The 26,540-nt window shown below is 47.8% G+C and overlaps 1 protein-coding gene across 1 annotated transcript in view; it reads right to left on the bottom strand.

Moving 5' to 3' along the window:
* Nucleotides 1–26,540, bottom strand: part of CNGA1 (cyclic nucleotide gated channel subunit alpha 1) — a 417,458-nt gene that overhangs the window by 129,938 nt on the left and 260,980 nt on the right. The window contains exon 2 of the mRNA XM_085643307.1: nt 14,435–14,555. Within this exon, the coding sequence (XP_085499433.1) occupies nt 14,435–14,538 (104 nt within the window). The 5' untranslated portion in view covers nt 14,539–14,555. The remainder of the gene's footprint in view (nt 1–14,434; nt 14,556–26,540) is intronic.

Below are 26,540 nucleotides of genomic sequence, written 5' to 3'. Positions count from 1 at the left end.
AGCAACTGACAGTAAATGCCTAATCGAGTGTCGCCCACGGCCTTACGGTAATCAGTGACAGTACCCTGGATTATGTTGAGACTAGCTGGATCTACAGCTTAGTGCCCGTTGCCCCGTCACAGGAACGACTTGTCCTAGTCAGTTTCTGGCTGCAAAGCTTTATGACATTGCCAGCTCCCATCCCAAGCGAAATAAAAGAAGCTCTGCTGCTACCCCTGTGAGCCGCTGCTGGTGCTAATGAAGGTACAAATAGCACCGCTAAACTAGACAGGGAGTGATCCTGAGAATAAAAAGGTATGACCATCACCATACCCCGCATGCGAATAACCTACCATCTGCAGTAGTGCAGCCATAATTCGCCGGCATCTAACCTGAGCAGTATCCTGTTCTGTGCAGTCCCCCACATGGTTCCACTGGGCATCACTGCCTGATGTAAGTGACCTAGGTACACGGTCCCCCTGCCTGGCGGCCTGCCAGCGAGAAATACATCACATACCCCAAAGTACTGCTACCTGCCTTTGCACCTTTGCTAAAATCATGCCTGGTATTCCTGCCTGCCAAGATATACCCAGCGAAAATGTCTGTACTCGGTCAATTGACTCAACCAAACATCAAACTCACCAGTTAGGGGCAGCTAACCTGCCACAACTCTGCGGAAACAACAAATAAGCAGGATCCGACATAAAGGAGGGGGATCCCTGGATGTACTTTAAATTTTCAAACTGCCCAAACAGATGTGACCCTTGGAAAGATCTTACAATCGCTTTGGATTATTGCCTCACTCAGCACAACCTTTCCTCCTGGACCTACTTCCAACATGACGTGTATTTGAGCGCGCGGTCACCCTAGGGGTCCGCTGGCACTGACAGAAGTGACAAGATGATGCCTGCTAACCTGCCCCCAAACTCCTCCGAACACCCATGTGTGCGCGCTAACCACCAACGTCTGCAAATGTTTCCCAACCCATGTAATGTTTTACTTCCCTGTGATCGAGATGGGGCAGTCCTGTCCAACGGAGTGTGTATTGAACCATATGTGTCCAGTAAGTACCTGTGGATTGAGTGCCACTGACTACTTCATAGTACCTTTTAACTAGTAACAGATCTAACAACTTCCACAGGCATCCTCTGCTTACTAGGCGTGTTGGATTAAGGGTATCCAGTGAAAAGGAAGATATCTCCCTTGGCATGCCATCCCTTTAATACCAGATTTAACGCTTTATGCAGGTCGCGTAAAAGTATGTTTAATGCTAATTAGTTTGAGTTCTGCGATTGACAGCATCCCTTCTAACCAACAGTGTTGGAAACCACTCGTGTTAGAGTCTAATAAAAATCGTCTCTGTTAACCTTGCACTGAAAGGCCCAAAGAACTTTTAAGAAACTTCCTACCAATGAGTATATCATGATGCGCCACAGGGACATTGTTACTTCATCCCTATGTACGTTCTGGCATGGCAATACTGCCACAGGTATCCCCCATGGTCCTGTTTAACCACTAAATGAAGCTGTACGAGGGAACCAAAAGTTACCAGTGCACCTCGCCCTGGGCCTGAGTATGGTATTGAGTCTATGTCAGATATAGCTGAAGCACGCTCTACACGGTTCCTAATTTAACAAAGTGCCGTAGCATGCAAATTCTCCTCATGTGCAAAGCTAAGTACTAGGGCAGAAATTGATTTTCATAGGCATAAACGTAAACCCCCAAGTCTACATTCTATACGAGCGCCGTGTTAGTGTCTCAGGCTTGGGGAGGGGCAGCTCATACCTTATGAACACCCAACTGTCTGACGACACAGCTAAACTTCATTACAAGTGTATGTGCCTTGGCCTGTCTAAAGGAAATGTAAATCCATTACTACTGTTGTGCTGGAACCCACAACCACTGCTATCCATAGTTAAATAGCTTCCTGCTAATAATGGCTTCCTTGAAGAATGTTTAAAATTCTTGTTCTGCAATGAAGGAACTGCAAGAACTAATGAGTTCCTTGCAAGCTACAACCTAGTTCAACACTCCACAAAATTACAACTATAACGCCATAAGGATGAGTAAGGGCAACCTGCCAAAGTATCCAAACGCACTAAGAATTCAAACCTTACCCTGAAAAGTAACCTCACTGGCCCAGAAACAAGGCAAACAATGCAAGGGCCACTCAGCCGCAGCCAGCATCCCGATGGGGCCCAGCTCACACATGTGCACCCCACATACCTCTGCCCAGCACCCTAGGAGTGTCCAGGGAATCAGGCTGTTTTACCCCTTGCAAAGGTTAATCTTCTCCAAAGTAAGTGTGGCAATTTGGCCCCAGTCCAAAACACGTGGCCCAACCCGCTCCCCACAGGCGAAGTGCCCTCGAAATGCCCGGCTCCACACACCATACCCGTATGGGAAAGGGACAATCAACCTCCGTATTGAAAAGCAGTGATCCTTCCAATGCAAACGTATCTGCGGATAACAAAAATTTAGTAACTCCACCCCTTTACCAATTACTAATTTTAAATAAGGCACTTCCTGAACAAAATCACTCTAAACAGCTTTGCACCATCTCTGGAAATTAACAACTTCCTCACCGTGAGGAGATCTTGCCCCCCCTGCTTGGCCTAGATCCCTGACTTGGAGGGAGTAGTCGCACGAAATGCTGTAGACCTTGCCTCTGAGGCACGGTTACTGATTACTCTCAACAGGCCCGAACTGCTGAGCCCTGCAAAGAACTGCACTCTGTATGCAGATTAAAAGGTAATGGCGGTGCATAGCAAAGTATTTCATAGGATCCCGCTTACTGCCACTGGTCCAGCGTAGCTGTGAGATTCAATTTCACTTGCACCCTTACAATGAGTTATTAGTTGGTGTCTTTGTCCTCCCCCGACTCAAAGGTCCTTCGCTAGCATGAATATACTGAGGAACGTGACCTGCCCTGAGCACCTAGTGAACTGCTGGGGGAAACGCGGCGGCATTGGTGACCCGATCACAGCTGCGCACATGATTTGAATAACAATTAACCTTGGCATCACAGGGCGTGCTGTGTGGCCCAAGGACCGGCTACCTAGGTATCATCGGTTGCGTTCATGACCGAGTGAGTGCCGCAATGTGAAAGCCTAGCCCAGGAGTGCGCCACTGGAGAGGCCTGTAGGGTGAGAGATGACTACCTGTGATGGAACAAGCTATCAGATCGTACGACCTTGATAGCAACGTTTTTATCAGGGTGCTGGCGCCAAGCCAGAGAGATATCTCGCAGCAAATTGCCCCCAGTAGTGAACAGGATAAGAAAGGATCCTCACAGGTCAGATCCGTAGAGCAACATTACTCGTTCTCTCCCCCCCTCCTTTGTCAGGACTCTATGACCTTAACTTACACCTGCCGCATCTGCCGTAATGGCGCCCTTGCATCTCCTCCTCCTACAGCGGCACCACTGGCGGACATTACACTTAATGACCGTGGTGCCTTACATCCCTTTCTTTTCCCGAATGATGGGCTGCCCTTCGGGTTTTTCTTAATTACCCCTTACTATGGACATCCACGTCAGTGAGACGCTCTGGAATTATACCCCTCACAAGGTGACCACTATTGGTATTCGCTTGACCTATTTGTTGTACAGGATTAAAGAATTTATTGTTGTTGTCCGTATCATGGAAGTTATAGGCTGGGTGATCTATGGGAACAGCATATCCTGGCAGGATATTCATGATGTTCCAGATGTCCTTAATTGTGCCCATACAGTGGACCTGGCTGTGGCCCAATAGCTTGTAAGTGATGCACATGATGCACCTCTCGCGTGTAACAAGACTGTAAGCACCAAGATTAGGTCCCTCCTCCTGCAGTATTCAATATCCAATGGACATACTATATACTATTCTGTAAATGAATGAATGTACTCATAACCTTGTACATCACAATGTCAAACCCTTTCAGGTACAGGCGACCAAGGTGTAATTTATGCATTACCATGGTATCAGTTCCTCCCTGTGTGGAATTCTACGCTACACACCCCGTTAAATCAACACATTTGCCAAATACCTGGCACGTACCAGCTGCTCACCCCCACTAGGGATCAGCTTGATGTTCGTGCCCCACCCCAACAGATGTTATAATGTGATACCATGTCGATCTTAGGCGTTGTAGTGCAGTGTGGCAATAACAAAGTAGCAGATCCTGCAAGCAGCTGACTGGACGCCTCCGCAGACAGGGACAATGCTCTTAAATTAAAACTGCGAGTAGTTCTAGGTTCCGCCTATGAACGAACCAGCCAGCAGAAATCCAGAGGGCATCCTGCTCCCTGTTTCTAGCTCTAGTATTGAGAGGCACTTTCTCAAAGTCCCTCCCAAATCTACCTAATCTCTACTCCCACGCAATGGCATAACGTGTAATAGTAGAGCGCGCCTACCCCGTGGGTATCTTGGCTCTGAATAACAGATGTTTCTTGTTGCCCAACATGAAGATACTCTTTAACTATATCTTGGTGAAGAAATGGAAGGACATCTGATCCCGCAAACTGATGGGCACGTCATCCCATGGCATTCTTGACCAAGGGTTAGAGGAGACCGGCCAGGAAATCTAGTGAGGTGGGGGAAGGTGCCTATTATCAAAATGGCCAAAGTACAGATGCTGCAGATACCGCGTTGGCCTCGCATGGCCTGCGGTCCACCCGTGGCAATGCTTTTGAATGATGCCAGGAGCATGAAATACAGCCCTTTAGTTAGGCAGGGCCTAATTGACCGGACTATTTCATTTTCCTGAAGACTGCAAAGCTACTGAAATCAATACTAAATCAAGGAAGCTACACATATACCGAGTAGACTGGAAATAAGCTCGAACCCAGATCGCTTTCCATTTCCTTACCCCTTGCAGGCCCCCCCCCACACACTCCTCCTGGCGGAGCTGCAAGGGGCAGGACTGTAAGCTAAAATTGTGTGGTAAGCTGTACCAATGTTTTCATCAGAACGAACTGGCTGTGCCCCCCACTGGCCACTGTAAAAACTACCCAACGTTAACTTCACATAGCATGGAGCAGGCCACGCGGCGTACCCAGCGCGAATCGACCCGGGGAACAGGAGCGCCATGCATGCGAACAGCACAAACACTACATAATCAGTCATGGCGACAACAAGTGACTTGCCCAGGATATCGGGAAATGCAAACGCGATCTCGAGGCTCAATCCCCGACCTCCCGCAACAACGTCAGCAGCCATACCACAGAGCACGCGCAAGCCAGACGCTCCACCCCCTCAACTGCCGTGCAATGCCCAGCCACCCCGGGAGGCATGGCAACCCAGACGCCGAGGTAAGTGCCGCCCCGCAGTCCACGGCAATGCGGACCGCTCGGCAACCTCACTGAAACGACCAAACCTGGATGGAGCGCTGTAAGTGAGCCCGCATCCACATTAAATTTCAGTATCGGGGATACTAGGCGACTTGCCCAAGGCTCACCGGACGCGGACGCCACCTCGAAACTCGATCCCCGGTCACCTGCCCCAAAGCCAGCCGAATGCGCCTCGGAGCACCGCGCCAAACAGGCGCTCCACGCCTCCCACTGCCGTGCACCGCACATCCCCCCCGGGACGCCCCGCGACCAAGGGAGGCCGAGGCAAGCAAACTAAACCGGGGGGGGGGGAGCACCACGCAAGATAGGGCTCCCAGGTGGCAGCATGTTCGGCGGCGCCCACCCCGGGCACGCCCAGCCCGGAGCACCGCCGAGTGTGCCCGGCGCCCACTGCAAGCGGAGAGCGCACCAGGGGCACCACGGGCCATCGGGCCCGGCAAGGATGATTGACCAGCCCAGTCCCCCGAAAGGTGCGATGAGCCTCCTCTCGCCGCAGAATTGTTTGTTTCCCTACCCCAAATGGGACCGAACCCGTTACTCCTCAGTTTAGGAGGCCAGTGCCTTAATCATTGGGCCACATGGCTGCTATCGGTGGAGTCGACAGGCGCGCGATGCCCCCACCGCTGCCCAGCAGGAGAGAGTTCGCTCGCACACACAGCGCCACCCACCCCACCCCCGCTCCATCTCCATGGCCGCGCCACCCCCCGGCAGCCAACCAGCCGAAGCTGGGCCGCCCAGCCATGCTGCACCATCATAAAAGTGCATAGGCAAGGGGGGGGGCCTGCGACCACTCACCGGAACTCGAGACAACACGAGGCGAGAGGCGAAGATGCAGCGAGGCGTCGTGCGACCTAAAGGCGAGACGGGCACCGGACAAGAGGCTGCCCAGTGGGTGGGGGACAGTATATGTACCCCTGTCCCCCCTCCCACTACCGGAAGTGGCCGGCCGGAAGTCCACCTGGTCCCACGCCCAGGGAAACTAGGAGGCCGACTCCAGTGCCTTCCTGTGGCACTAAGGCGGCCGCCCTGTTGAGGGGCCATTGCGTGGCCCCCCGGGCAGCCTTGACATAGTTATGCATTGCGTAGTCTTCACAGTGGTCTGAAAGGATCAGGTCTCATAGCGGACCCTGTAGTTACAATGAATATAGAGGCACAGACATTCAGGCAGAGCTATTCTGCAAGTCACACAGACCTCCCAGGATGTACAGTAAACCTTCCCCCTGGTTTAGATATTACAGGTTGAAAGTTCCTAGAGAAGAATGGGACAGCAAAGCTCACCCGTGGGTTACACACATCTAACAGGCTCCGGAATCTGCCTGAAGTTTATGTCTTAGGTCACACAGGTCCTACCGGCTGAGACGCATCATAGAAGAGCCATCCTTCAGCTTAAAGTATCCTACAGGTTAAGGCTTTTGACAGGAAAGCTATCCAAGTTTTGAAAGCACGGAAGGGCAGACGCTTATGACAGCACAGCTTTCCATCCTTTTAAAACAGTCATACCCATTCACCACAAAGTGTTTACAGGCTCAGACATGGGCACCATTAATCACAGCCCTCATCTTACAGAAACCTTACAAGCTAACACCTCAGACAGGAGACCTGTTAGGCAGGATACATGCATGTTACAGGCACAGGCATCACAGAGCAAAGCCTTGCCATAGCCGACATAGCTTAAATAACCAGGCACATGACACTAAACGAGGTCTGAGTTTATGCAGATCTTACAGGTTTACACCTACAAGAGCAGAGCTATTCCTAAGGTTACATAGACTTACAAGGCTGAAGCAGTAAAGATTCCTCTCAACTCATGCAGATCCTTCAGGATTGGACATATGACAGAAGAAGTGGCACTGAGGTTGCAGAGGTCTTATAGGATAAAGTTAATGAGCACAAAGCTATTTCTTAGGCATCTGACAGCAGAACTATCTCCTGGGATAAGCGGGGTCTTACAAGTTCATGGATATGACAGAAAAGCAATAAGACAGGTTATAGAGATCATATAGTCTCAGGTGTTCGATACCAGAGCAATAACTCAGGTGCTATGTATAGTGCTGTTAGACCTGGCATCTTTGGCCTGGTTTTACCTCTAACATTTTCCCTTCAACTCTCCTTTTTTGCTGACTTTCAACTCGGCACACTCTACCACTGCTTACCAGTGCTAAATTGGTTGTGTTCTCTCCTTAAAACACCGTACAATTGGCTTATACCCAATTGGCATATTTATTTTACTTGTAAGTCCCTAGTAAGGCGGCAATACCTGTGCCCAGGACCTGTAAACTAAATGCTACCAGTGGGCTTGCAGCACTCATTGTTCAACCCACTTAAGTAGCCCTTTAAACAAGCTGAGTTTTAAAACTGCCATTTCGACCCGGCAAAATAAACATTTTGACAGACCCAAATCTTCCTTTTTAATACATCTAATCATCCCTAGGGTAGACTCTGCACAGCCAGAGGGCAGGGTGCAATGTATTTAAAAAGTAGGACAGGTTTTACATCTGCTAGCAGTAAAAAACTCTTCATTCGTTTTTTTTAAGCTTTATTTTTTATTTTCACATTAAACATATATTACAGTATGACATAGATATTAGTATGGCTGTAATTACAGTAATACTTGACATCTATCACAGGCAACGACAGTTGTATTGACAGCCAGTGGGGTAATCCTAACATAGTCTCAGATCTACACTGAGTCACAGAACCAGGGTGGTTGTTACATTATGCCTCAGCCCTCATCCAGGTATTCTCCAGGAGCCCAATTAAACTATAGCAACATAATTTGTGCGCGCAGACGCAATGAAGCCATTCTATCCAGAAGGGAGACTGGAAGCAGCGCATTGCAAGGGTGTCTACAGAATAAGGCCCATCTATCATTCCTATACAGCCACCATCTCCATTTCCTTCTCCTTGGTCCTAGTCAAAAAAATCTAGTAAGGTTCCCAAATATCCCTGGGGCAACTATAAGGTGGAAGGAGCTCACAGTAACTGTTTGACTGTGTGTTGCAGCAGACCATGTCTATCTGCCATTCCCTCAGCTGCGGAAGCGGTCCCTGAACCCATCGCATGGCCACCCAGTGCCTCGCAAGTAGGAAGCCAATAGCAACCAGCCATCTAACACCACATTGTACCCTTTATCCTAGCCCCCAGCAGCACCAATAGGAGGGAGGGGGTCCAGCTGTGCACCAGTGTGGACACTAGGCCCCGAAACACCGCTCTCCAGAATACCTGTACTCCAGGGCAATATCAAGCAAGATATGCAAATCTCACCTCATCTTACCCGCGGCGAGGGCAGCTTGCACTATCACACAATCCATACCAGTACAGCCACACCGGTGTGTGGTATACCCTATTAATATACTTAAAGTGTATTAACCTGTGCTGACTATTCAATTAATGTGCCTTAGTTACAGAGCAGCAATAACACCACTGTTCATCACTAATGCCCGTCCCCAAAGTCCTTCACCATCTCCTCATATAAGGAGGTGGGGAATGAGTCGATCCTGGAATGCCGTAAAGAAGGCCACCGTAAGCCCGTCAGTGCCCGGGGCCTTCTCAGAGGGCATGGTCTTGAGGGCTGTGCGTATCTCCTCAGGTTGTAATGGAGCCATAAGATCTTCTCTGTGTTCAACAGTCAATCTCTGCATTGCAATGCTAGCAAGGTAGTCTGTGGCAGCATTATCATCATAAGTAAGCCGCGATTCATATAAAGCAGTGTAATAGCTACGAAAGCGAGCAGACACCCGTTCAGCTGAACATAGGGCCTGCCCTTGCTCATCTCGTAACTCGAGGATAACATCATCGTCCTTACGGGGAGTAATTTTGCTGCCAGAGTTGAACCAGTTTGCTCCCCTTCCCCATACATATGTGCTACAGCGTACTGGCCTAATTGATTTACCTGACTCTGTGCAGTGTCATGGAATTCTTATATTTTAGACCTGATAACACCCAAGAAACTCTGCTCCATCGTGTCCCTATGCAGCCGCTCAAGCTCCGCAATCTATGTTTCCAATCATGCAAGGCGAGTGCGCAATGATTGAAGGACCCCCACATGCTTAGATAGTGTGATGGCTCTAATGTATACATTGAACACTTCCCATTGTTGCAGACTTATCCAGTGAACCAATGTTAATGTGGAAAAATTCATCAGTAGGTTGAACCAGCTCCTCACGAAATGCAGAGTCCAGTAGAGAATATGGGGGAAAGCGCCAAGCAAACGCGGGCGGTCGCAGCGAGTGCAAATCTAAAGCCAATATTACTGGAGAGTGATCAGAATAAGTGCGTGGGAGAGGCTTGCAGGAAGCCAGCCCCCAGGATAGCAGCCAATAATCGATACAGGTTGGAATATTGTGCACGGACGAATAGTGGGTGTATCCCTCCCCGTAGGGTATCTGTACCGCCACGTATGTAGCATACATTCCCATGCAGGTATCTCTGCAATGGCTTGATCAGTCACGGAGAGCCTCTGAGGAGGATTCCACAATAGGTCACGGGAAGGACAGAGAACACAATTAAACGCACCCCCCATATTCGAAGCATGTCCCCCCATGAGATCAGCTAGTTGTTCAGGGCATGGAAGAACTGTGGTTCCTCAAAGTTTGGGTCGTATATCCCTACTAATAAAGCCACTAAGTCATCCTTATGACAGTGCTCTACCACATATCTGCCCTTTGGGACTATACACAGCTTTTGCAGTGTAACGCCTGATCTTCTGCGCACCCAAACCAAGACGCCCCTGGCATGCTTAGTGAAACCAGCCGCTACTTATTGTCCCTGCATACTGCGCTGCATCAGAACTATGCCCCCCCATGGGCCAAGTGCGTTTCCTGCAGTATCGCTACGTCTACCCTGTGTCTCTGCAAGGAGGTCACCAGCTTCGGATCTTTCTATAGTCGTTTAGTCCCCTGACATTCCATGTGATGAACCCGAGCGGCGAGGTGCCCGAAGGTCCCTCTGCTGCATGCTGCATATAATCGGTCAGTTTCTACGCACCGCGTATACTCTGAGATGTTCCACCATGATTTTTTCAATCCATATAGCCAGAACCAGTACCTACAAAGCAACAATCTGATACCCACACCACCCTCCACCCTCGCTGTGAATAGTCACAACTCACGCAGCAAACAATCATCTGACCCAATACCTCCATTAGATATTCGTAAACAAAACCAAGTGGATCACACATGGGGACAGATGTTGCCCAGTCTATAACTCCTGACAGCATGTAGCCACAAGGAGGCTGTTTAGCTAACATAGTTTGTGCACAATACATATAATCTAACAATGCAAACCACATGAATCCTGCTGCGGACTCTAATGCAGTGTAATATGTTATAGTGCGGTTCCGGCATTTTACCTAGGCATAATATAATCATTAGAACGTTCTTACATCAGAACAGTTCACCCAGCAATATCTGAAAGGGCATGCTCAGGCAACCACTTCAAAAGTGACCGCACTAGTAGTTCTACAGGTAGGGGAAGCGAGGTCTTATAAAGCAGGCCATATTTCCACTAGTTATAACCGTGTTCCTCGTCCTGATAATGTCAAATACCACAGGAGAAAAGCCACAGGGGTCGTACCCCAGTCTGATAGAGGGAATTATTAATCGCCTGAGTCTTGTGTGCATCCTGCATCTGCAGGGTCTGAACCAGGGGAGCAGCGGCGCGTTCCAGCAGTCTCTTTGTGTTTTCAACCCGCATAAGTTGCTTTGGATAAGTGAAGATTGTCGGTTTTCCATCCACGTGCACCTGCAGCCTTACAGGGTAGAGCAAGCTATAGTCTACCTGCAACTGCTGTAGTCACTTCTTGGCAGGTATGAAGAGGCACCTCGCCTCCTGTTCTTCTTGTTTGAAATCTGGATGCAGGGAGAGTTTGGAGCCGTCGTGTTGGAGCACTTTCAGCTCACTGGCTTTCCATAGAGCAGCATCCCTATCACAGTAATTGAGTAGTCTGGCGATAATAGGGCGAGGCTGAGCCACCAGGATCGGGCGCAAGGCAAAGGAGCGATGGGCCCATTCCACAACAAATAGTTCAGAAAATGTTTCTCTTCCAAGCAGGTCAATGAAGAGTTGTTTAACAAAGTGCTCCATGTTTTGAGTGACGGACATGGTTGGCACAACCAAGCGGCATGGGTGAGTTAGATAAATGTTATATGTTAAAAACTTGTAGAGCGCATGACTGCCCCAGCAACAGGTCGTCCCAGCGCTACATATAGCAGAGTGAATAGCAAAGGAAGCTAGTGACTGGAAAATAGCCACGTCTTGATCATTTTCCGAAAGATCCAATGGTCGGACCTGCTGCGGGTAGCGAGAGGGATGGAGTTCCAAAGGGCAGGTGCTCTTGCCCTGTGCACTCGTGGTTCTCGAGCCAAATGCAAATCTGCAGAGCACAAAGCCCATGCAGGGACGTACAGGGAGCACATATCACTCAAGATCTGAGGACAATGGTCATAGAGGATCTTATGAGTAGTACAGAGAGCTTTAAAGTAGACTCTCTGCTCCATAGGTAGCCAGTGGAGCCGACGAAGAAGGTCTGAGACATGGCAGTACTTTGGGAGTGCAAAGAGAGTGCAGGCAGCCGCGTTCAGGGCCTGTTGAAGCCTTTTTGTCACTGATTTATTAACGCCAAGGAGCAACCCCTTGCAGAAGTATAACCTTGACAGAACGGTGGACTGGACAATCACCTGTCGAGTGGGTGCACCAAAAAGTCCCAAGATGGGCTTCAGGCTGCGTAACAAACCAAAGCAAGTGCCTGCCACTGCATTGGCGTGCCCCTCAAACGAGAGGGCACCACCCACCAGAACTCCCAGGTTCTTGACCATAGATTTAGGTTGAGGGGGTACTCCAAGGGCTGAGGGCCACCATTGACTGCCCCACAGATGGGTATCTCTGCCCACCAGGAGGAACTCTGATTTGGTGGAATTCAGTTGTAAATAGTTATCAGCCATCCATTCAGAGATGGCCGTGAGGTCGTCTTGATATTTCACCAGATCCTGGTTGGGGTTGTTGGAGAAGGTGAACACCAGCTGAATATCATTGGTGTATGATACCAGGGCGATGTACCGGGCTTTAGCCATGAGGGACAGAAGAAGGATGTAACTATTAATTAGAGTGGGGCTCAGGGCAGAGCCCTGAGTAACACCACAGCGTAAAAGGTAGACATAGGAGGAAAAAGGGGGAGCAGAGACCTGGAAAGACCGGTTGGCCAGAAAAGATGAAAACCAGGCGAAGGCTTTATCATTGACACCGATCTCCCCTAGCCGATGTAGCATGATCTTATGGAAGACGGTGTCAAAGGCCACGCTCAGATCGAGCAGAATCAGCGCTGAGGTTCTGCCCTCATCCAGGGCGGACCGAGGCTGCTCCGTAACCACAAGCAGTGCAGATTCGGTGCTATGTCTAGGTCGAAAGCCATTTTGTGATATAACTTGAATTGAATTTGCTTCCAGATATTGAGTCAGGATGATATTGACATAGGATTTCATGATTTTAGAAAGCAATGGGAACAGAGATATCAGTTGAAGGTTTTCCGGCTGAGACGCATCCAGCGTCGTTTTTTTTTTCCAGGGGAACAACTTTAGCATGTTTCCAGGGCTTGGGAATGGCAGACAATGATATCAACCTATTAATCAGCTCCTGCAATCCAATAGGAGGCAGTGTTGAAATTTTACAAAAAGGTTGGGTTTCAGAGGGTCGTCAGGAGACCCTGACTTTACCTTGGCCGACAGAACATCCATGTCTTTTGAAGACATAGGCGGGAGAACGTGGAGGGAGTGAGCCGCAGGGTCAGAGGATGGACTTTCCCATTGGCCGGAAGTACATTCCCTAGGCAAAAAGTGCTATAAATTCCCTCCACTTTACTAATAAAGAATTTGGCCAGTGTCTCGCATTGTGAATTGAAGGATATGGTACTGTTAGCAGCAGACGGGGATTTTAGCATATCTTTCAAGAGTGCAAAGATGGTTTTGGTTGGGTTGCTGCTAGTAGTAATCATGTTAGCATAGTGCACCACCTTGGTCTTCTGGACCGATTTATGGTATGCTTTGATGGCGTTTCTTTAATTTGCCTTTGCTATGGGATCATAATACCATCACAATCCAAGCTTCAATTTGAACTCCAGATAACCCCAAAGGCCCGAGAGAGTGGCGCAACTGCGCATGGGTCCACATCTGACGATCCTAAGCCGGAAAAAAGCAGGGAACTAAAACAGATTGTTTTGACTATGCAGCACAGTCTCACAAAGATTGATGGCAAGATTAATGCGCTAACATTCAGAATGGATAGTATGTCAGACAGGTTAGATAAGCATGCTGAGTGATTAGATATGGTGGAGGGGCGTGTCTTAGACAGCTGGGTTATAGAAAGCACAGGCCTCCAGTGCTCTTGAGAGAGCTGAGTGAGGCCACTCCCTCCAATTCCTGGCGCTGCTCTCCTGCTGGTGAGAGCAGCACCAGGATTGGTTAGGGGAGTTGGCGGGGTCCCGCGTTGGAACCTGACTGGAAGAGACAAGACTGGTGGAGGAGGAAGTTGTGTCATGTATCAAGGTAAGGGTGTTTATTTATTTTTTTATGTCCCCCCGCCCACCACCTTTGGTACATGCCAGACGCCACTGGATTAAACTTCCATTTTCGACACAGCAGGGTTTAGCAAAGCAGGCATGAGTCACCTTTTTGTGTGACTAATGCTCACTTCCCCTTGGTAACTATGTACACATAAGTTTTGCATGTGTACTCCTAGAACATTTATGAATTAGATAAACAGGTGCTAACTATGGCCACGTGTAAACATAAACTACGCATGTCATATTTTACATGTGCCTTTGGGAATTGTTCCGCCTGCGTTTGAAAGCTGTAAGTCTCCTAAAATGGACTCCTGAACTGTGTTCTCTTTATTACTTGGAATTGAAAGTTGTGGAAGTTTGGAAATATGGAGTACATGGAAGTACATTGAACCTATGTGGTCAGGAGTAGGACAGCCATGTCAATCGCACTGACAGTCAACATCATTAAAATTATGAAAGTTTTCATCGTTATCAACAGGAAATAGTGAAACACACCTGCACAGTGGAAGATGGCATGACAAAGAGTATAGGTGTCCGTTTGGTGAAATACAGACAAGGGGCTTACGTACCTGCACTCACCACTCTCCATCCTTTCTATCGCCTCGTCCATAGGGTGCACTGCCATCCTGGGAACAACCGCAAATGTGCGGTGTGTGTTGATCACTCCTGCCATTTTCAGCTGTTCACAATCTGGAGTAAAACAGAAAACAAAACACCTTGAGTGTGGAAAGCTGCAGCAGCCCAACCTGCTGGATCTTTGGGCTCATCTATGCATTGTACATGTGCTTAAGCCTTTGTACAGACTCAATGAACTACGTCGCATTGGTGGAGATCTCCACACTGGAAAGCTAGGTGAGGCAGAGGTCTGCGCAACATAGGCGCTGGCAGTAGGGGCACGGAGTTGCTGCAGCACCCCCAACACCCCCATGCTGGAGTTCTGAAAGCGTATGGTCAATGAAGATGCCTTTAAATGTTAGTTTTATCTTGTCACATTTTCTGTACATTCAGAGACAGAGGTCAAATGTCAGGCTATGTCTTCTGACAAATTGCTGTTTATTCTTTTAACATACAGATAGATGGGTTTCTTTTGGGCTGCAAAATTCGAGGTTTTTGAAAAGTGTATGTCACAGTCTTGCTGGTGTGAAAGGAAAGGCTGTAGGTTTCCAATTTTTTGTGAACATACAACAAAATGTATATACCTATAAATGAACTGTACACATTTTTTGAAGAATATCAACAGTCATGAAAGCAACAAAAAAAAAACCCTTTTTGTAATTCTGAAGTGTGATGGATTTTTTTTTAACAGGCTAAAATCAAATTAAAACACTTTTCTTAGTGTTGCACAAATGACAAATCTTTTCTGAAACCCAATTTCCACACATTATTGTTTGGTGCTGTATAGTTTTATCAGTAATAAATGTATGTACATATTAAGTAGCCATTTCAATGGAAAATATGTGCTGCCTGTAAATGACAGTGTTCTACCACCCCATGCTTCAATAATATACCTGTGACGGTGTGCCCCAAAAGGCCCCACCAGATAGAAACTACACCACTACCACTCTCCTGCTGAATAAGTGTGACTTATTTTCTACTCGTGGGCCCTGACTATGAGTGGACCGGTGTTTTCTGACCCCATAGAAAACTCCTGTTGTTATTCCAGGTGGTATTTAACGCACTCAGTAATAACTGGGTGTGTTAAACGCCTCACCCTTCATTAAATTTCAATAGGCCAAGCCTGTCGCAATTTAACAAGGGAAAAGTGACCAGTATTTACCATACCATGCATTTCTTCCATTAAATACCAACATCTGCATGCTATTCCCCAAAATAGGCACTATTTATTGCACCCTATACATAACGTACCAAGGGGTATCGTTATTTATGAGGTGCGATCAATAGCACCTTGATTCCAATGACCTCTGGAGGAGGGCCTTGCTCTTTGTGTGACACTTACATTTTTCACAATTCACAGTGATGTTACACTAATGGCAGCACCCCTTGCTCCACTGACGCTCACATAGATTTGTGAATAGCATTTTGTAGTATGCGACTAGTACCACTCAGTACTACTCTACAAGAGGTAGGTGAGCCACTGAAAGCTCGAGCCAGGCTCGAGCCAGAGCCATGAGTCAACTCGATGTCCTCCTAGACCCCCAAGCCCAAAACGAGCCGAGCTTTAATGCGGTTTCTGCCTGTCACCAGGGCCGGCTTTAGGGGGGTGCGACTGGTGCCACCGCACCGGCTGCTGGCTTCCTGGGGGCGCCCTGTTTCAAAGTTTATTATGCTTTTGAAGCACCTGCTGCAGCGTTTCTTTCCCCGGCAATTACCAGGCCTCACATAAATGTCAAGATAAGCCGTGTGATTAATTATCTTCCTGGAGAGAGATCAGCATTTTGTATAGTTGAGGTTCTGACTTGGGTAAAGTTAGTGCAGAGGGTTAATATGCCTGCTGCAAAGAACTAGCACCAAGTAGATTACAGAGTGCATATAATGTAAACAGATCATCAGATTACTGCTTTCAAAAGAGACATCCTTTTGTTACTTGCAATTTATAACTTAAAGTCCTAATATAGGATAGTGAGCTATCAACTTTCATCCTAGAACTGCATACACACTGCAAAGTATACATTATTAGAGCATTGATTAATGTTGCAAAAAGGGTTAATTTGGCTAGAAATCGATTCTTATTTTTAAAGAAAACGCCCAACTATGCTGTTTCTTTTTCAACTCTGAGTTTGTGCTTCTCCACACCAAGCACTCTTTAACTATACTGCCTGCAGTATGGATGACATGTGACTCGGACACCCTACACTGGTATAAGTGGTGCTGTATAACGAATTCAAGGCATCTGAGAGGGTGTGGTTCTGGAGACTTGGTCACTGTTAAAGGGTGCTAGTGAGAGAATCCGTGGTGGAGGTGGTCATTGGGGGGGCGCCAACAAACATTGTCGCACAGGGCGCCACCAGCACTAAAGCCGGCCCTGCCTGTCACCCACGCTGTAACCTAATATACCAAGAATTAGAAACGAGAAACATTAACCTTTTATATAAAACAGGAAAAGGAAATAGATACCCATCTACTAGCTGAATGGCACAATGTGCTAGGATTTCTTCCTGTTTCCCAACTTGAGCAAACTGTGAAAATTCTAGGGCAAAGATTTTATTTCACTGTGATTCATTTTTCTTTATTGCATGTTAAAACACTTTGAAATGCGTGAATTCAGGTTGAATTCTGCACAAGCGCCACTTTTGCATCTGATTTAAATAGACTATAATGTTGTTACATGTAAACATCTAGGCCACATACAGGGTTTTCAAGAGTCTTTATCATATTTGTATATGGTATTTGTTCCACAGTTTACCTGCTAAACCTTTTTAGGGTTCTGCTGGTGCATGGACAACAATGTTGGAACCCAGCCAGACATTTGGCTCGGCTCTCCCTGTTAATTTGTTGGCTCACCCGCCTCCTCACTTTACCTACATCAAAATGCTTTATGTGAATAAGTCCCAGTGTTTTCATCTTTATGAAACACTCGTCATTCTATTTGTGCCTGAGTGGGATCTTGCAGTGCTCCTTCACGGCCACAGGAGGTCACAATTGCATCGAAAGACTGCAGAAGAAGCGGCGAGAGCGAAAACAGAACCTTGAAAACTAGGCGTACATAAAAATAACTGTGAGGTGTGGCCAGAAAGAGCAAATTATTCTAGTTTTTAGTATTTGTTTGGCACTTCACCACCCAGTTACAGCTGATTCCATTATTTAATTCAACCAATGGATACACGTTTATTCAAAGTTTAATATGAGTTATTGACATTAAAATACATTCACAAAGTGAATGTATTTTAATGTCAATAACTCATACTCAGGCCCAAATACTCCTAAAAGTGGAAGCACAAGCCATTTGTCTCCGAGACATGGACTTTCTGTCATCAGCACTTCTCCTCCTTTTTTCCACAAGAGCAGTTCAAACATGAATTGCAAAATATCCTAGTTTGCAAATGTCTTCTATATAATTGCGGCTCTGCAATATTTGCAGTGATATGTTATAGCGGTGCACTCCTGATTCTCCACCTCCTCATTTTAAATGTAAAGTTTTTACAAGTTAGCTTAGTGGTGCTTCACTGCTGCGTGTGCTGTCGACACACGTTTATTAAAACCAACAAGTACACAGACTTGGATGCGATGCGCACTGTTCACAATCAAATTAAAAAATATGTTTGCTTATGATGTAACACACTCTACTATCTTTATGACAGTACTAATTTTCATTCAATCAGTATTCTTTAGTACATTGTCATTATATTTGGTACCATGGAATTAGTACCGCATATTTAGTTCACACACAACAACTTAATGTTATAAATTCCTTGAATACATAATTCAACATAAATGAATTCAAAACGCCGGAGATCGTGCAGGAAGGAGATGTGTTAACTTTAACCGCGACAGGGATCACCTACAACCAAATACAATCAACTACTGGACTTTTTTTGTGGCGCTATGCCCTTGAAGAAGGGACACTGAGGTCCTGAAATGCATCGGGCATGAAAATGAACATGATCATAATATTGTGTAGCGTTTTGATGTTTCATTTATGTTGAATTATGGATTCAAGGAATTTATAACATTAAGTTGTTGTGTGTGAAATAAATATGCAGTACTAATTTAATGGTACCAAGTATAATGAAAAAGTACTAACAGAAGTACTAAAGAATACTGATTGAATTAAAATAAGTGCTGTCATAAAGATAGTAGAGTGTGTTATCTCATAAGCAAACATATTTTTTCATTTGATTATGAACAGTGTGCATCTCATCCAAGTCTGTCTGCAATATTTGCCACATAATGCATCATCTGCTGCATAATTTGACGATTTTAACTATTACATTGTTTGTTGCTCAAACAGATCAAAAGTTACTAAAACATTTGACTTATGTTTCTGCAAAGTGGACAACCCTTTGCAAAGGTTGATTGTATGTTACACTGGTACTAATAAGGCAAAATCTTTGCACAGACTGAGACTGTTAGCATGTCTAAAAATGTCAAAATAATAAAGTATCAGAAAATATACCGCATTACGCTGCAGCCTTTTTTCACTGCATAATTTAGTCAATACTGCATCTTATTTTTGTCCTTCATTGCTGCATAATTCCAGTGGCCCCAAAGCAGGCAGCACGTGTTAAAAGTGCTTGTGCATGAAGCAGAGAGACTCTGAAGTTTGTGTACTTAGTTTGGTGTGCGTGCAAATCCTGCATTGCCAATCACTGTTGAGTTGCAGCTAACACTGCTGAAACAAGGCCAATGGAGGTACCAAAGGGTAAGGGGGTCTGGAGGGGAGCTGGCCTCTAGGGCAGGGCCAGCTTTAGCGCTGGTGGAGCCCTGTGCGACAATGTTTGTTGGTGCCCCCCAATGAATCCCTCTGCCACGGACTCCCTCACTACTACCCTTTCACAGTGCCCCTCAAGTCGACATAACCACACTCTTAATCAGATGCATTTAATTTGATTTGCAGAGCCACTGAAACCAGTGTAGAGTGTCAGAGCACTTTACATCACACACATTACACAGCGACAATCAAATATACATGTGTAAATCACTGTATAGGAAATGTTACATGAGACAAAGGACTACAAGGTGTAGTAGTCACATGACAACCATACTAGTAGGCAGTATATTTTAATAGTGATTGATCTGGAAAAACACAATCTCTGAATTTAGAACATAATACCATGGTTGGGGGTTCTCTAAACAGAATTGATTTCTACCCAAATGAACCTTTTTTGCAACATTAGGATAGTCAAAGACTGGGGAAAAACATAACGCTCTAATTTATACCTTGCTGTGTGCAATCAGCTCTTAGATGACAGCTAATAGCTCACTCCTCTATGTTAAGATTGTGACTTATAAACTGCAAGTAACAAAAGGATCTCACTGACAAAAGTAGTAACCCACTGACCTATTCACATTATGTGCACTTTGTGATCTGTATGGTACATGTTCTTTGCAACAGGCACATTAACACTTTGCGCTAACTTACTAAGAGTCAAAACTTCCACTTGACAACACTCTATTTCTCTCTAAGTAGAACATGAATTACCTGAGTTATCATGACATTTTTATTGTTGCCGAAAAATGCTGGAGGCCAGGAAGGAGACAGCGAGTCCTTTTAGAAACATAGTATACTTGCAAACTTGATACCCCCACCTAAAGTCAACGCCCAGTGCAATCGCACCACACTAGATCCGCCCTGCTCAAGGGTCCTGTGACCACGGTGACCGAGTACTGTCGCTCTAGGGTCTGCTGTTTCGTAGGCCTGCCCGCAAGACTGTAGGTGAACTTCAGCATGGATTGTGGTGGACAGGCCTTCAAGGTTAACTCACACTTGCCACTGCTAGGGTCCACCTGCTGGTGCTAAGGGCTTCTAAGGTCTTGCGGGCCTTCTAAGGTCTAGCATGGGAATGAGCTCCCTCCAGAGTGTCTGGTGGACTGGTCATGAAGGATGAACCTGGTTCCCCAGTGCCAAATTCGGCAGCTTTGACCATAGTCCCACATCCTCTCCCCCACTGAACACCTTACTGCCTCACTGAGAGAAACTTGCACTGCCTTCAGTTACAACCCACTTGTGCCCCGCTATAAACACTTGGATGCGACTCAATTCAAATTACGCACTAGACATGAGCAATATAGTGCCTAAAAAAAAAAAAAAGTAACAACATCCTGGATAAAGCAAACACTTAAGTGAATGCAAGATTAAGTAAAGCCTGTGAAATGTAAGCAGGAACAACATGATTACCTTGACACTTTTACACTCATTATTCAGAAATTAATGGGTGTTTTTGCCTGAAAAAGTTAGACATAACTACAGTTCCCAGAAAGGACCTGTTTCAATGTCCATGGCATATGTCCCTACAAAACGTAAGCAGTATGGTTTACAAATATCAAATCCCTGAACACAGAGCTGAAGTATACGGTTTACCAATCCACCCATCAATCAGACATTGCAGTACCCCCAGGAATGGTGCACTTCCCCACCCGGGGAAAACATTGTTGTTCAAAGAAGACGAGAAAACAAAAGTAGCGCTTCACTGGCAAACTGTGTAAAGTGGCGCTAATTTATTTGGGTGTGAATAAAATCAATCTGGCCACTTTGCGACCACACTGTATCTTGCTTTATTTAGTTATTTTTCGCATATGTAACCTTCCTTTTTCTCCGTTCCAAGGCTGCACTTTAGAATAGAAAAATGTTCCAAATGACAACATTTCCAGCAAAAGTGTTTTTCTTTCTGGATCCATTTCACAGGTGTTAGATCTGGGGGTCTCTAGTTGGCAGAGGTAAGCACCTTAGACCAAATAGGGACCCTTGCTTCTAGTCAGGGTACAGGGACACACACGGTAGATAACCCCTGCTCACCCTCTAGGTAGCTTGGCTCGAGCAGACAGGCTTATCCCCAAGGCAATGTGTAAGGTATTCGCACTTAACAACTACAATGACCCCCCGAGTACACCACAAACGTAGACCACACAGGTAAGTTGTATCAAAATTAATATCTCTTTATCTAGTTTCCGCAGTTGAAATTAAGCATCACAGGTTTACACAATATTCGCTTTCTTGGTCGGTCGGGATCGTAAGACGATAGTCTCTAGTCTCTTGTGTGATTCGATACTCACTGAGACTGAATCAGTTTGTAGGCTCTTGTTGTTTAGGCAGCTACGTTGCTCCGGCGGTGTCGCGGCACTCGTTGTAAAAGCGCTCCTCGGGCTGTTCGGTGCAAGGTTTCCACAACTCCCTCGACGAGCCCCCAGTGACGATGTCGACGTCACCGGAGTCAGCCACTCACAGCGCGGCTTCGTAGAGCAGGGAAGTACGACTCTTGATCTGCTTCAGGCCTCCGGGTCGTGGCAAGGCACGTGCCGATGAGCACGTCGGTCTTCTTGATGCGGCAACCGGTGTCAGGCCTGGGTCAGCGCGGCACTCTCCAGCAAGATAGAGAGCAGCCAGCCCACTTCACAGGCAGATGTTGAGAAGCTTGGTAGAACAGTCCACGGTCCCTGCGGCACACAGCAGCGCAGGGGGGACACAGCAGAGTCTTGAGTTTTTGGCAACCTTTCTATCCCTGGGTTGCGAAACAGGAGGCCAGCTCTTCTCAGGTCCTTGGAGATTCAGTTTAAGACACAGCACACAGCAAAGTCTTGTTTAGTCAAGTGGGTAGGGTCAGCACACAGCAAGACCCCTTCTCCTCCTCAGCTTCAGTCGTCCAGCAGAACAGGTCAGCCCTTAGAGCACACAGCACGGCAATCTTCCTTTAGTTCTTCAGCGGTCCGTCTTTCAGCAGAGGTTCCTCTTGATGGTAGAATCTAAAAATCTGTTGTCAGGGGTCTTGTACTTATACCCCTAAAAGTCTTTGAAGTCTTTGTGCAAGTGGGTCCTGAGCCCGGTCTGATCCAGTTCTGGGTGTTGCTGGAGCACTTTGTTTTCCTGGCTTCTGCTTTCTTTTCAGAGTGAGGGGCAGAGTCGTCAGCCGCCCAGCAGGAGGTGGAGCCAGCGGTGTGGCAGGCAGGCACAGCCCTATTCACTCCCAGGTGCTATCTCCTCCCTCCACTCTCCTTGCAAATGTCGCCATTCAGCAGAGGGCTGACTCAGCCAACCTCCCGGGGGATCCCCAGCCCCTGTCACTCGCAAGCCAGACAGTCAATCCACAAGCGCGCCCATGCACACAGAAGGGTCAGACAAGAGAACAGCCACTCTCTAAAAAGTACTGTCCTCCAACTCAGGATTTAGAAACAATCTCTCCTACAAGATGTGTTATTAAATGCTGAGCTCAGGGATATCAAATACTCATGCCTTAGCTTGTTCCTATGAGAAGATAGGCCGATAGCCATTGGCACCGGCCATCCCCATGTTAGCCTATGGAGCAAGATAACCTTGCAGCAGTGAACACACAAAATGGCCGTTGTTCACTACCAGAATATGTTACCTGCACTAGTACATGCTCTACCTTTTACATACACTGCACCCTGCCCAGGGGGGTACCTTGGGCCTTCCATAGGGATGACTGACGTGTATAATAAGGGAGAGTTAGGCCCGGTCAGTGTGGACACTGGCCAGGAGGACATGGCAGTCCGGGGACTGCAGGCAGGCCTGCGGTGGCAGGCCTGAGACACCAATTTAGGGCTACACAGGTGGGTGGCGCAATCAGCGCTGCAGACCCACTAGTAGCATCTGTCATCACCAGCCCTGGCACACACAGTGCACTTTACTAGGGACTTCATGGTGATACAGATATGCCAATCAGGTATATCCAATCAATATGATATTTTACACAGGGAGCACTTACACTCTGGCACTGATTAGCAGTGGCAGAGTGTCCAAAGCATCTAAACCAGCAAAAACGAAATCCAGCATAGCATCAAAAATCCAGGTAGCAGAGGCAAAAGATAGGGGACAAACCCACGCCAAGGATGTCAGGTCTAACACGTGTCCCCTCCAGCTGAAAGTGGGGAGAACTACCCACCCTCTTGGGAGTTCTCATCACTAAGGCGGAAAAACCTGGACAGACCATCAGCATTGGCGTGTTCTGTTCCGGGACGGTGTTCCACCGTAAAGTCCATTCCCTGTAGGGAGATAGACCACCTCAACAGTTTTGGATTCTCACCCCTCATCTGCATTAACCATCTGAGGGGCCTGTGGTCGGTCTGAACACGGAAGTGAGTCCCAAACAGGTAGGGCCTCAGCTTCTTCAGGGCCCAGACCACAGCAAATGCTTCCCTTTCAATAGCGCTCCACCTCTGTTCCCTGGGAAGTAGCCTTCTACTAATGAAAGCTACGGGTTGGTCCCCGCCCTCGTCGTCCATCTGTGAGAGTACTGCTCCCACGCCTTGCTCTGAAGCGTCTGTCTGCACTACGAACTCACTCGAAAAGTCAGGCGCCTTAAGCACCGGTGCTGTGCACATTGCAGTTTTCAGGGCATCGAAAGCAGTTTGACAGGCCTCGGTCCAATTCACTTTCCTGGGCTGATTTCTAGAGGTTAGTTCTGTCAAGGGGGCAACAATGGTGCCGTATCCCTTGATGAACCGTATGTAATACCCGGTGAGTCCTAGAAAGGCTCTCACCTCTGTCTGCGTCTTGGGGGGTTCCCAAGCCAGAATGGTATCAATCTTCGCCTGTAGGGGCGCCACCTGGCCGCTCCCCACCTGGTGTCCCAAATACACCACTGATCCCTGCCCTATCTGGCACTTACTGGCCTTGATAGTGAGGCCTGCCTTCTGCAGTGCCCTCAACACTTCACAGAGGTGTTCCTCCCAAGTGGAGCTGAACACAGCAATGTCATCCAAGTACGCAGCGCTGAATTGCTCCAGCCCGGTCAGTACCCGGTTGACCAGTCTCTGGAAGGTGGCAGGGGCATTTTTCAATCCAAAGGGCATGACGCGAAACTGGAAGTGCCCCTCTGGTGTTGAAAATGCCGACCTCTCCTTAGCCCCCTCAGTTAAGGCAATCTGCCAGTACCCCGAAGTCTGTAAAACTTCTGTTTCACCGGTAGACTATCTCCAGTGTCCACATCATGGACGCACCAATTGGTGACACCTGGGGTCAGGGAGAACAGGGAGGCAAACTGACCCAACACCTGGCGACAGTCCCTCTGCTGTTCTGGGGTCAGGGTGGGCGAGAGGACCACACCATCCACTGACCCGTCTTGCTCCTTGGTTGCCAGGAGGTCAGGGAGAGGATCACTATCCTCCTCCCCACCGTCATCTGTAGCCATGAGCATCGTCACTTCAGACCTCTCGAAGTGGGGTTTGAGGCGGTTCACATGCAAGACTCTAAGGGGCTGCCTAGGAGTCTTCATGTTGATCAGGTAGGTCACCTCACTCTTGCGCTCTACCACCTCATATGGCCCGGTCCACTTGTCACGGAGCGCACAAGGCTCCACCGGCGCCATTACCCACACTTTCTGCCCAGGATGAATTCAACCAGAGTGGTATTCTGGTCGTACCATCTTTTCATCTCCTCCTGGCTGGCTTCTAGGTTCTCCTGAGCGAGCTTCCTGAAGCGCTGCGTCTGGTTGCGGATGGCCAGCACATAGCTGAACACATCCTGGGGGGTTTTCCCACGGGACTTTTCCCACCCCTCGTTCACCAGTGTGAGAGGTCCTCTAACAGGGTGGCCATACAGCAGTTCAAAGGGGCTGAACCCTAAGGACTTCTGAGGCACCTCCCTGTAGGCAAACAACAGGCATGGTAACAAGACGTAAAAACCAAAGGAAATTATGGACGGAGTGTTGAACATTGCAAGCATTCACCCCCAGTCAACTGATCTGGGTTTAATCCATCACCATTCTTTAGCCCACTCTGCCACCCCAGTTCAGACATGGCCATATGCAAATCAGTCTGACCCTGTGCCTCATGGGAACAGTCCAGCCCGAACTGCCAAGCCATGTCTTCCCTGGACCGGAAACAAGCTTCCTAGGACCGGTTTCTGGCATTTCAGCCGTCTTCAGCCAGGCTTGCTTGAATCCAGTGGCAAAGTGAGCAAGGGACTCGCGTCTGAGCATACCCTGCCAACTTATGGCGAACAAAGCAAAAACCAAAGGAAATGATGGACGGAGTGTTGAACATTGCAAGCACTCACCCCCAGTCAACTGATCTGGGTTTAATCCATCACCATTCTTTAGCCCACTCTGCCACCCCAGTTCAGACATGGCCATATGCAAATCAGTGCTCCGTCCATCACCACCCCCTTTTGTACCGCTTTGTTCGCCATAAGTTGGCAGGGTATGCTCAGACGTGAGTCCCTTGCTCACTTTGCCACTGGATTCAAGCAAGCCTGGCTGAAGACGGCTGATATGCCAGAAACCGGTCCTAGGAAGCTTGTTTCCGGTCCAGGGAAGGCATGGCTTGGCAGTTCGGGCTGGACTGTTCCCATGAGGCACAGGGTCAGACTGATTTGCATATGGCCATGTCTGAACTGGGGTGGCAGAGTGGGCTAAAGAACGGTGATGGATCAAACCCAGATCTGTTGACTGGGTGTGAGTGTTTGATTGGTTCTGATGCTCCGTCCATCACCACCCCCTTTTGTACCGCTTTGTTCGCCATAAGTTGGCAGGGTATGCTCAGACGTGAGTCCCTTGCTCACTTTGCCACTGGATTCAAGCAAGCCTGGCTGAAGACGGCTGAAATGCCAGAAACCGGTCCTAGGAAGCTTGTTTCCGGTCCAGGGAAGGCATGGCTTGGCAGTTCGGGCTGGACTGTTCCCATGAGGCACAGGGTCAGACTGATTTGCATATGGCCATGTCTGAACTGGGGTGGCAGAGTGGGCTAAAGAACGGTGATGGATCAAACCCAGATCTGTTGACTGGGTGTGAGTGTTTGATTGGTTCTGATGCTCCGTCCATCACCACCCCCTTTTGTACCGCTTTGTTCGCCATAAGTTGGCAGGGTATGCTCAGACGTGAGTCCCTTGCTCACTTTGCCACTGGATTCAAGCAAGCCTGGCTGAAGACGGCTGAAATGCCAGAAACCGGTCCTAGGAAGCTTGTTTCCGGTCCAGGGAAGGCATGGCTTGGCAGTTCGGGCTGGACTGTTCCCATGAGGCACAGGGTCAGACTGATTTGCATATGGCCATGTCTGAACTGGGGTGGCAGAGTGGGCTAAAGAACGGTGATGGATCAAACCCAG

Source organism: Triturus cristatus, chromosome 2_2, assembly GCF_964204655.1.
Source record: "Triturus cristatus chromosome 2_2, aTriCri1.1, whole genome shotgun sequence".
In the NCBI taxonomy this organism is placed as follows: Eukaryota; Metazoa; Chordata; class Amphibia; order Caudata; family Salamandridae; genus Triturus; species Triturus cristatus.
This window is presented reverse-complemented; position numbering and strand designations above follow the sequence as displayed.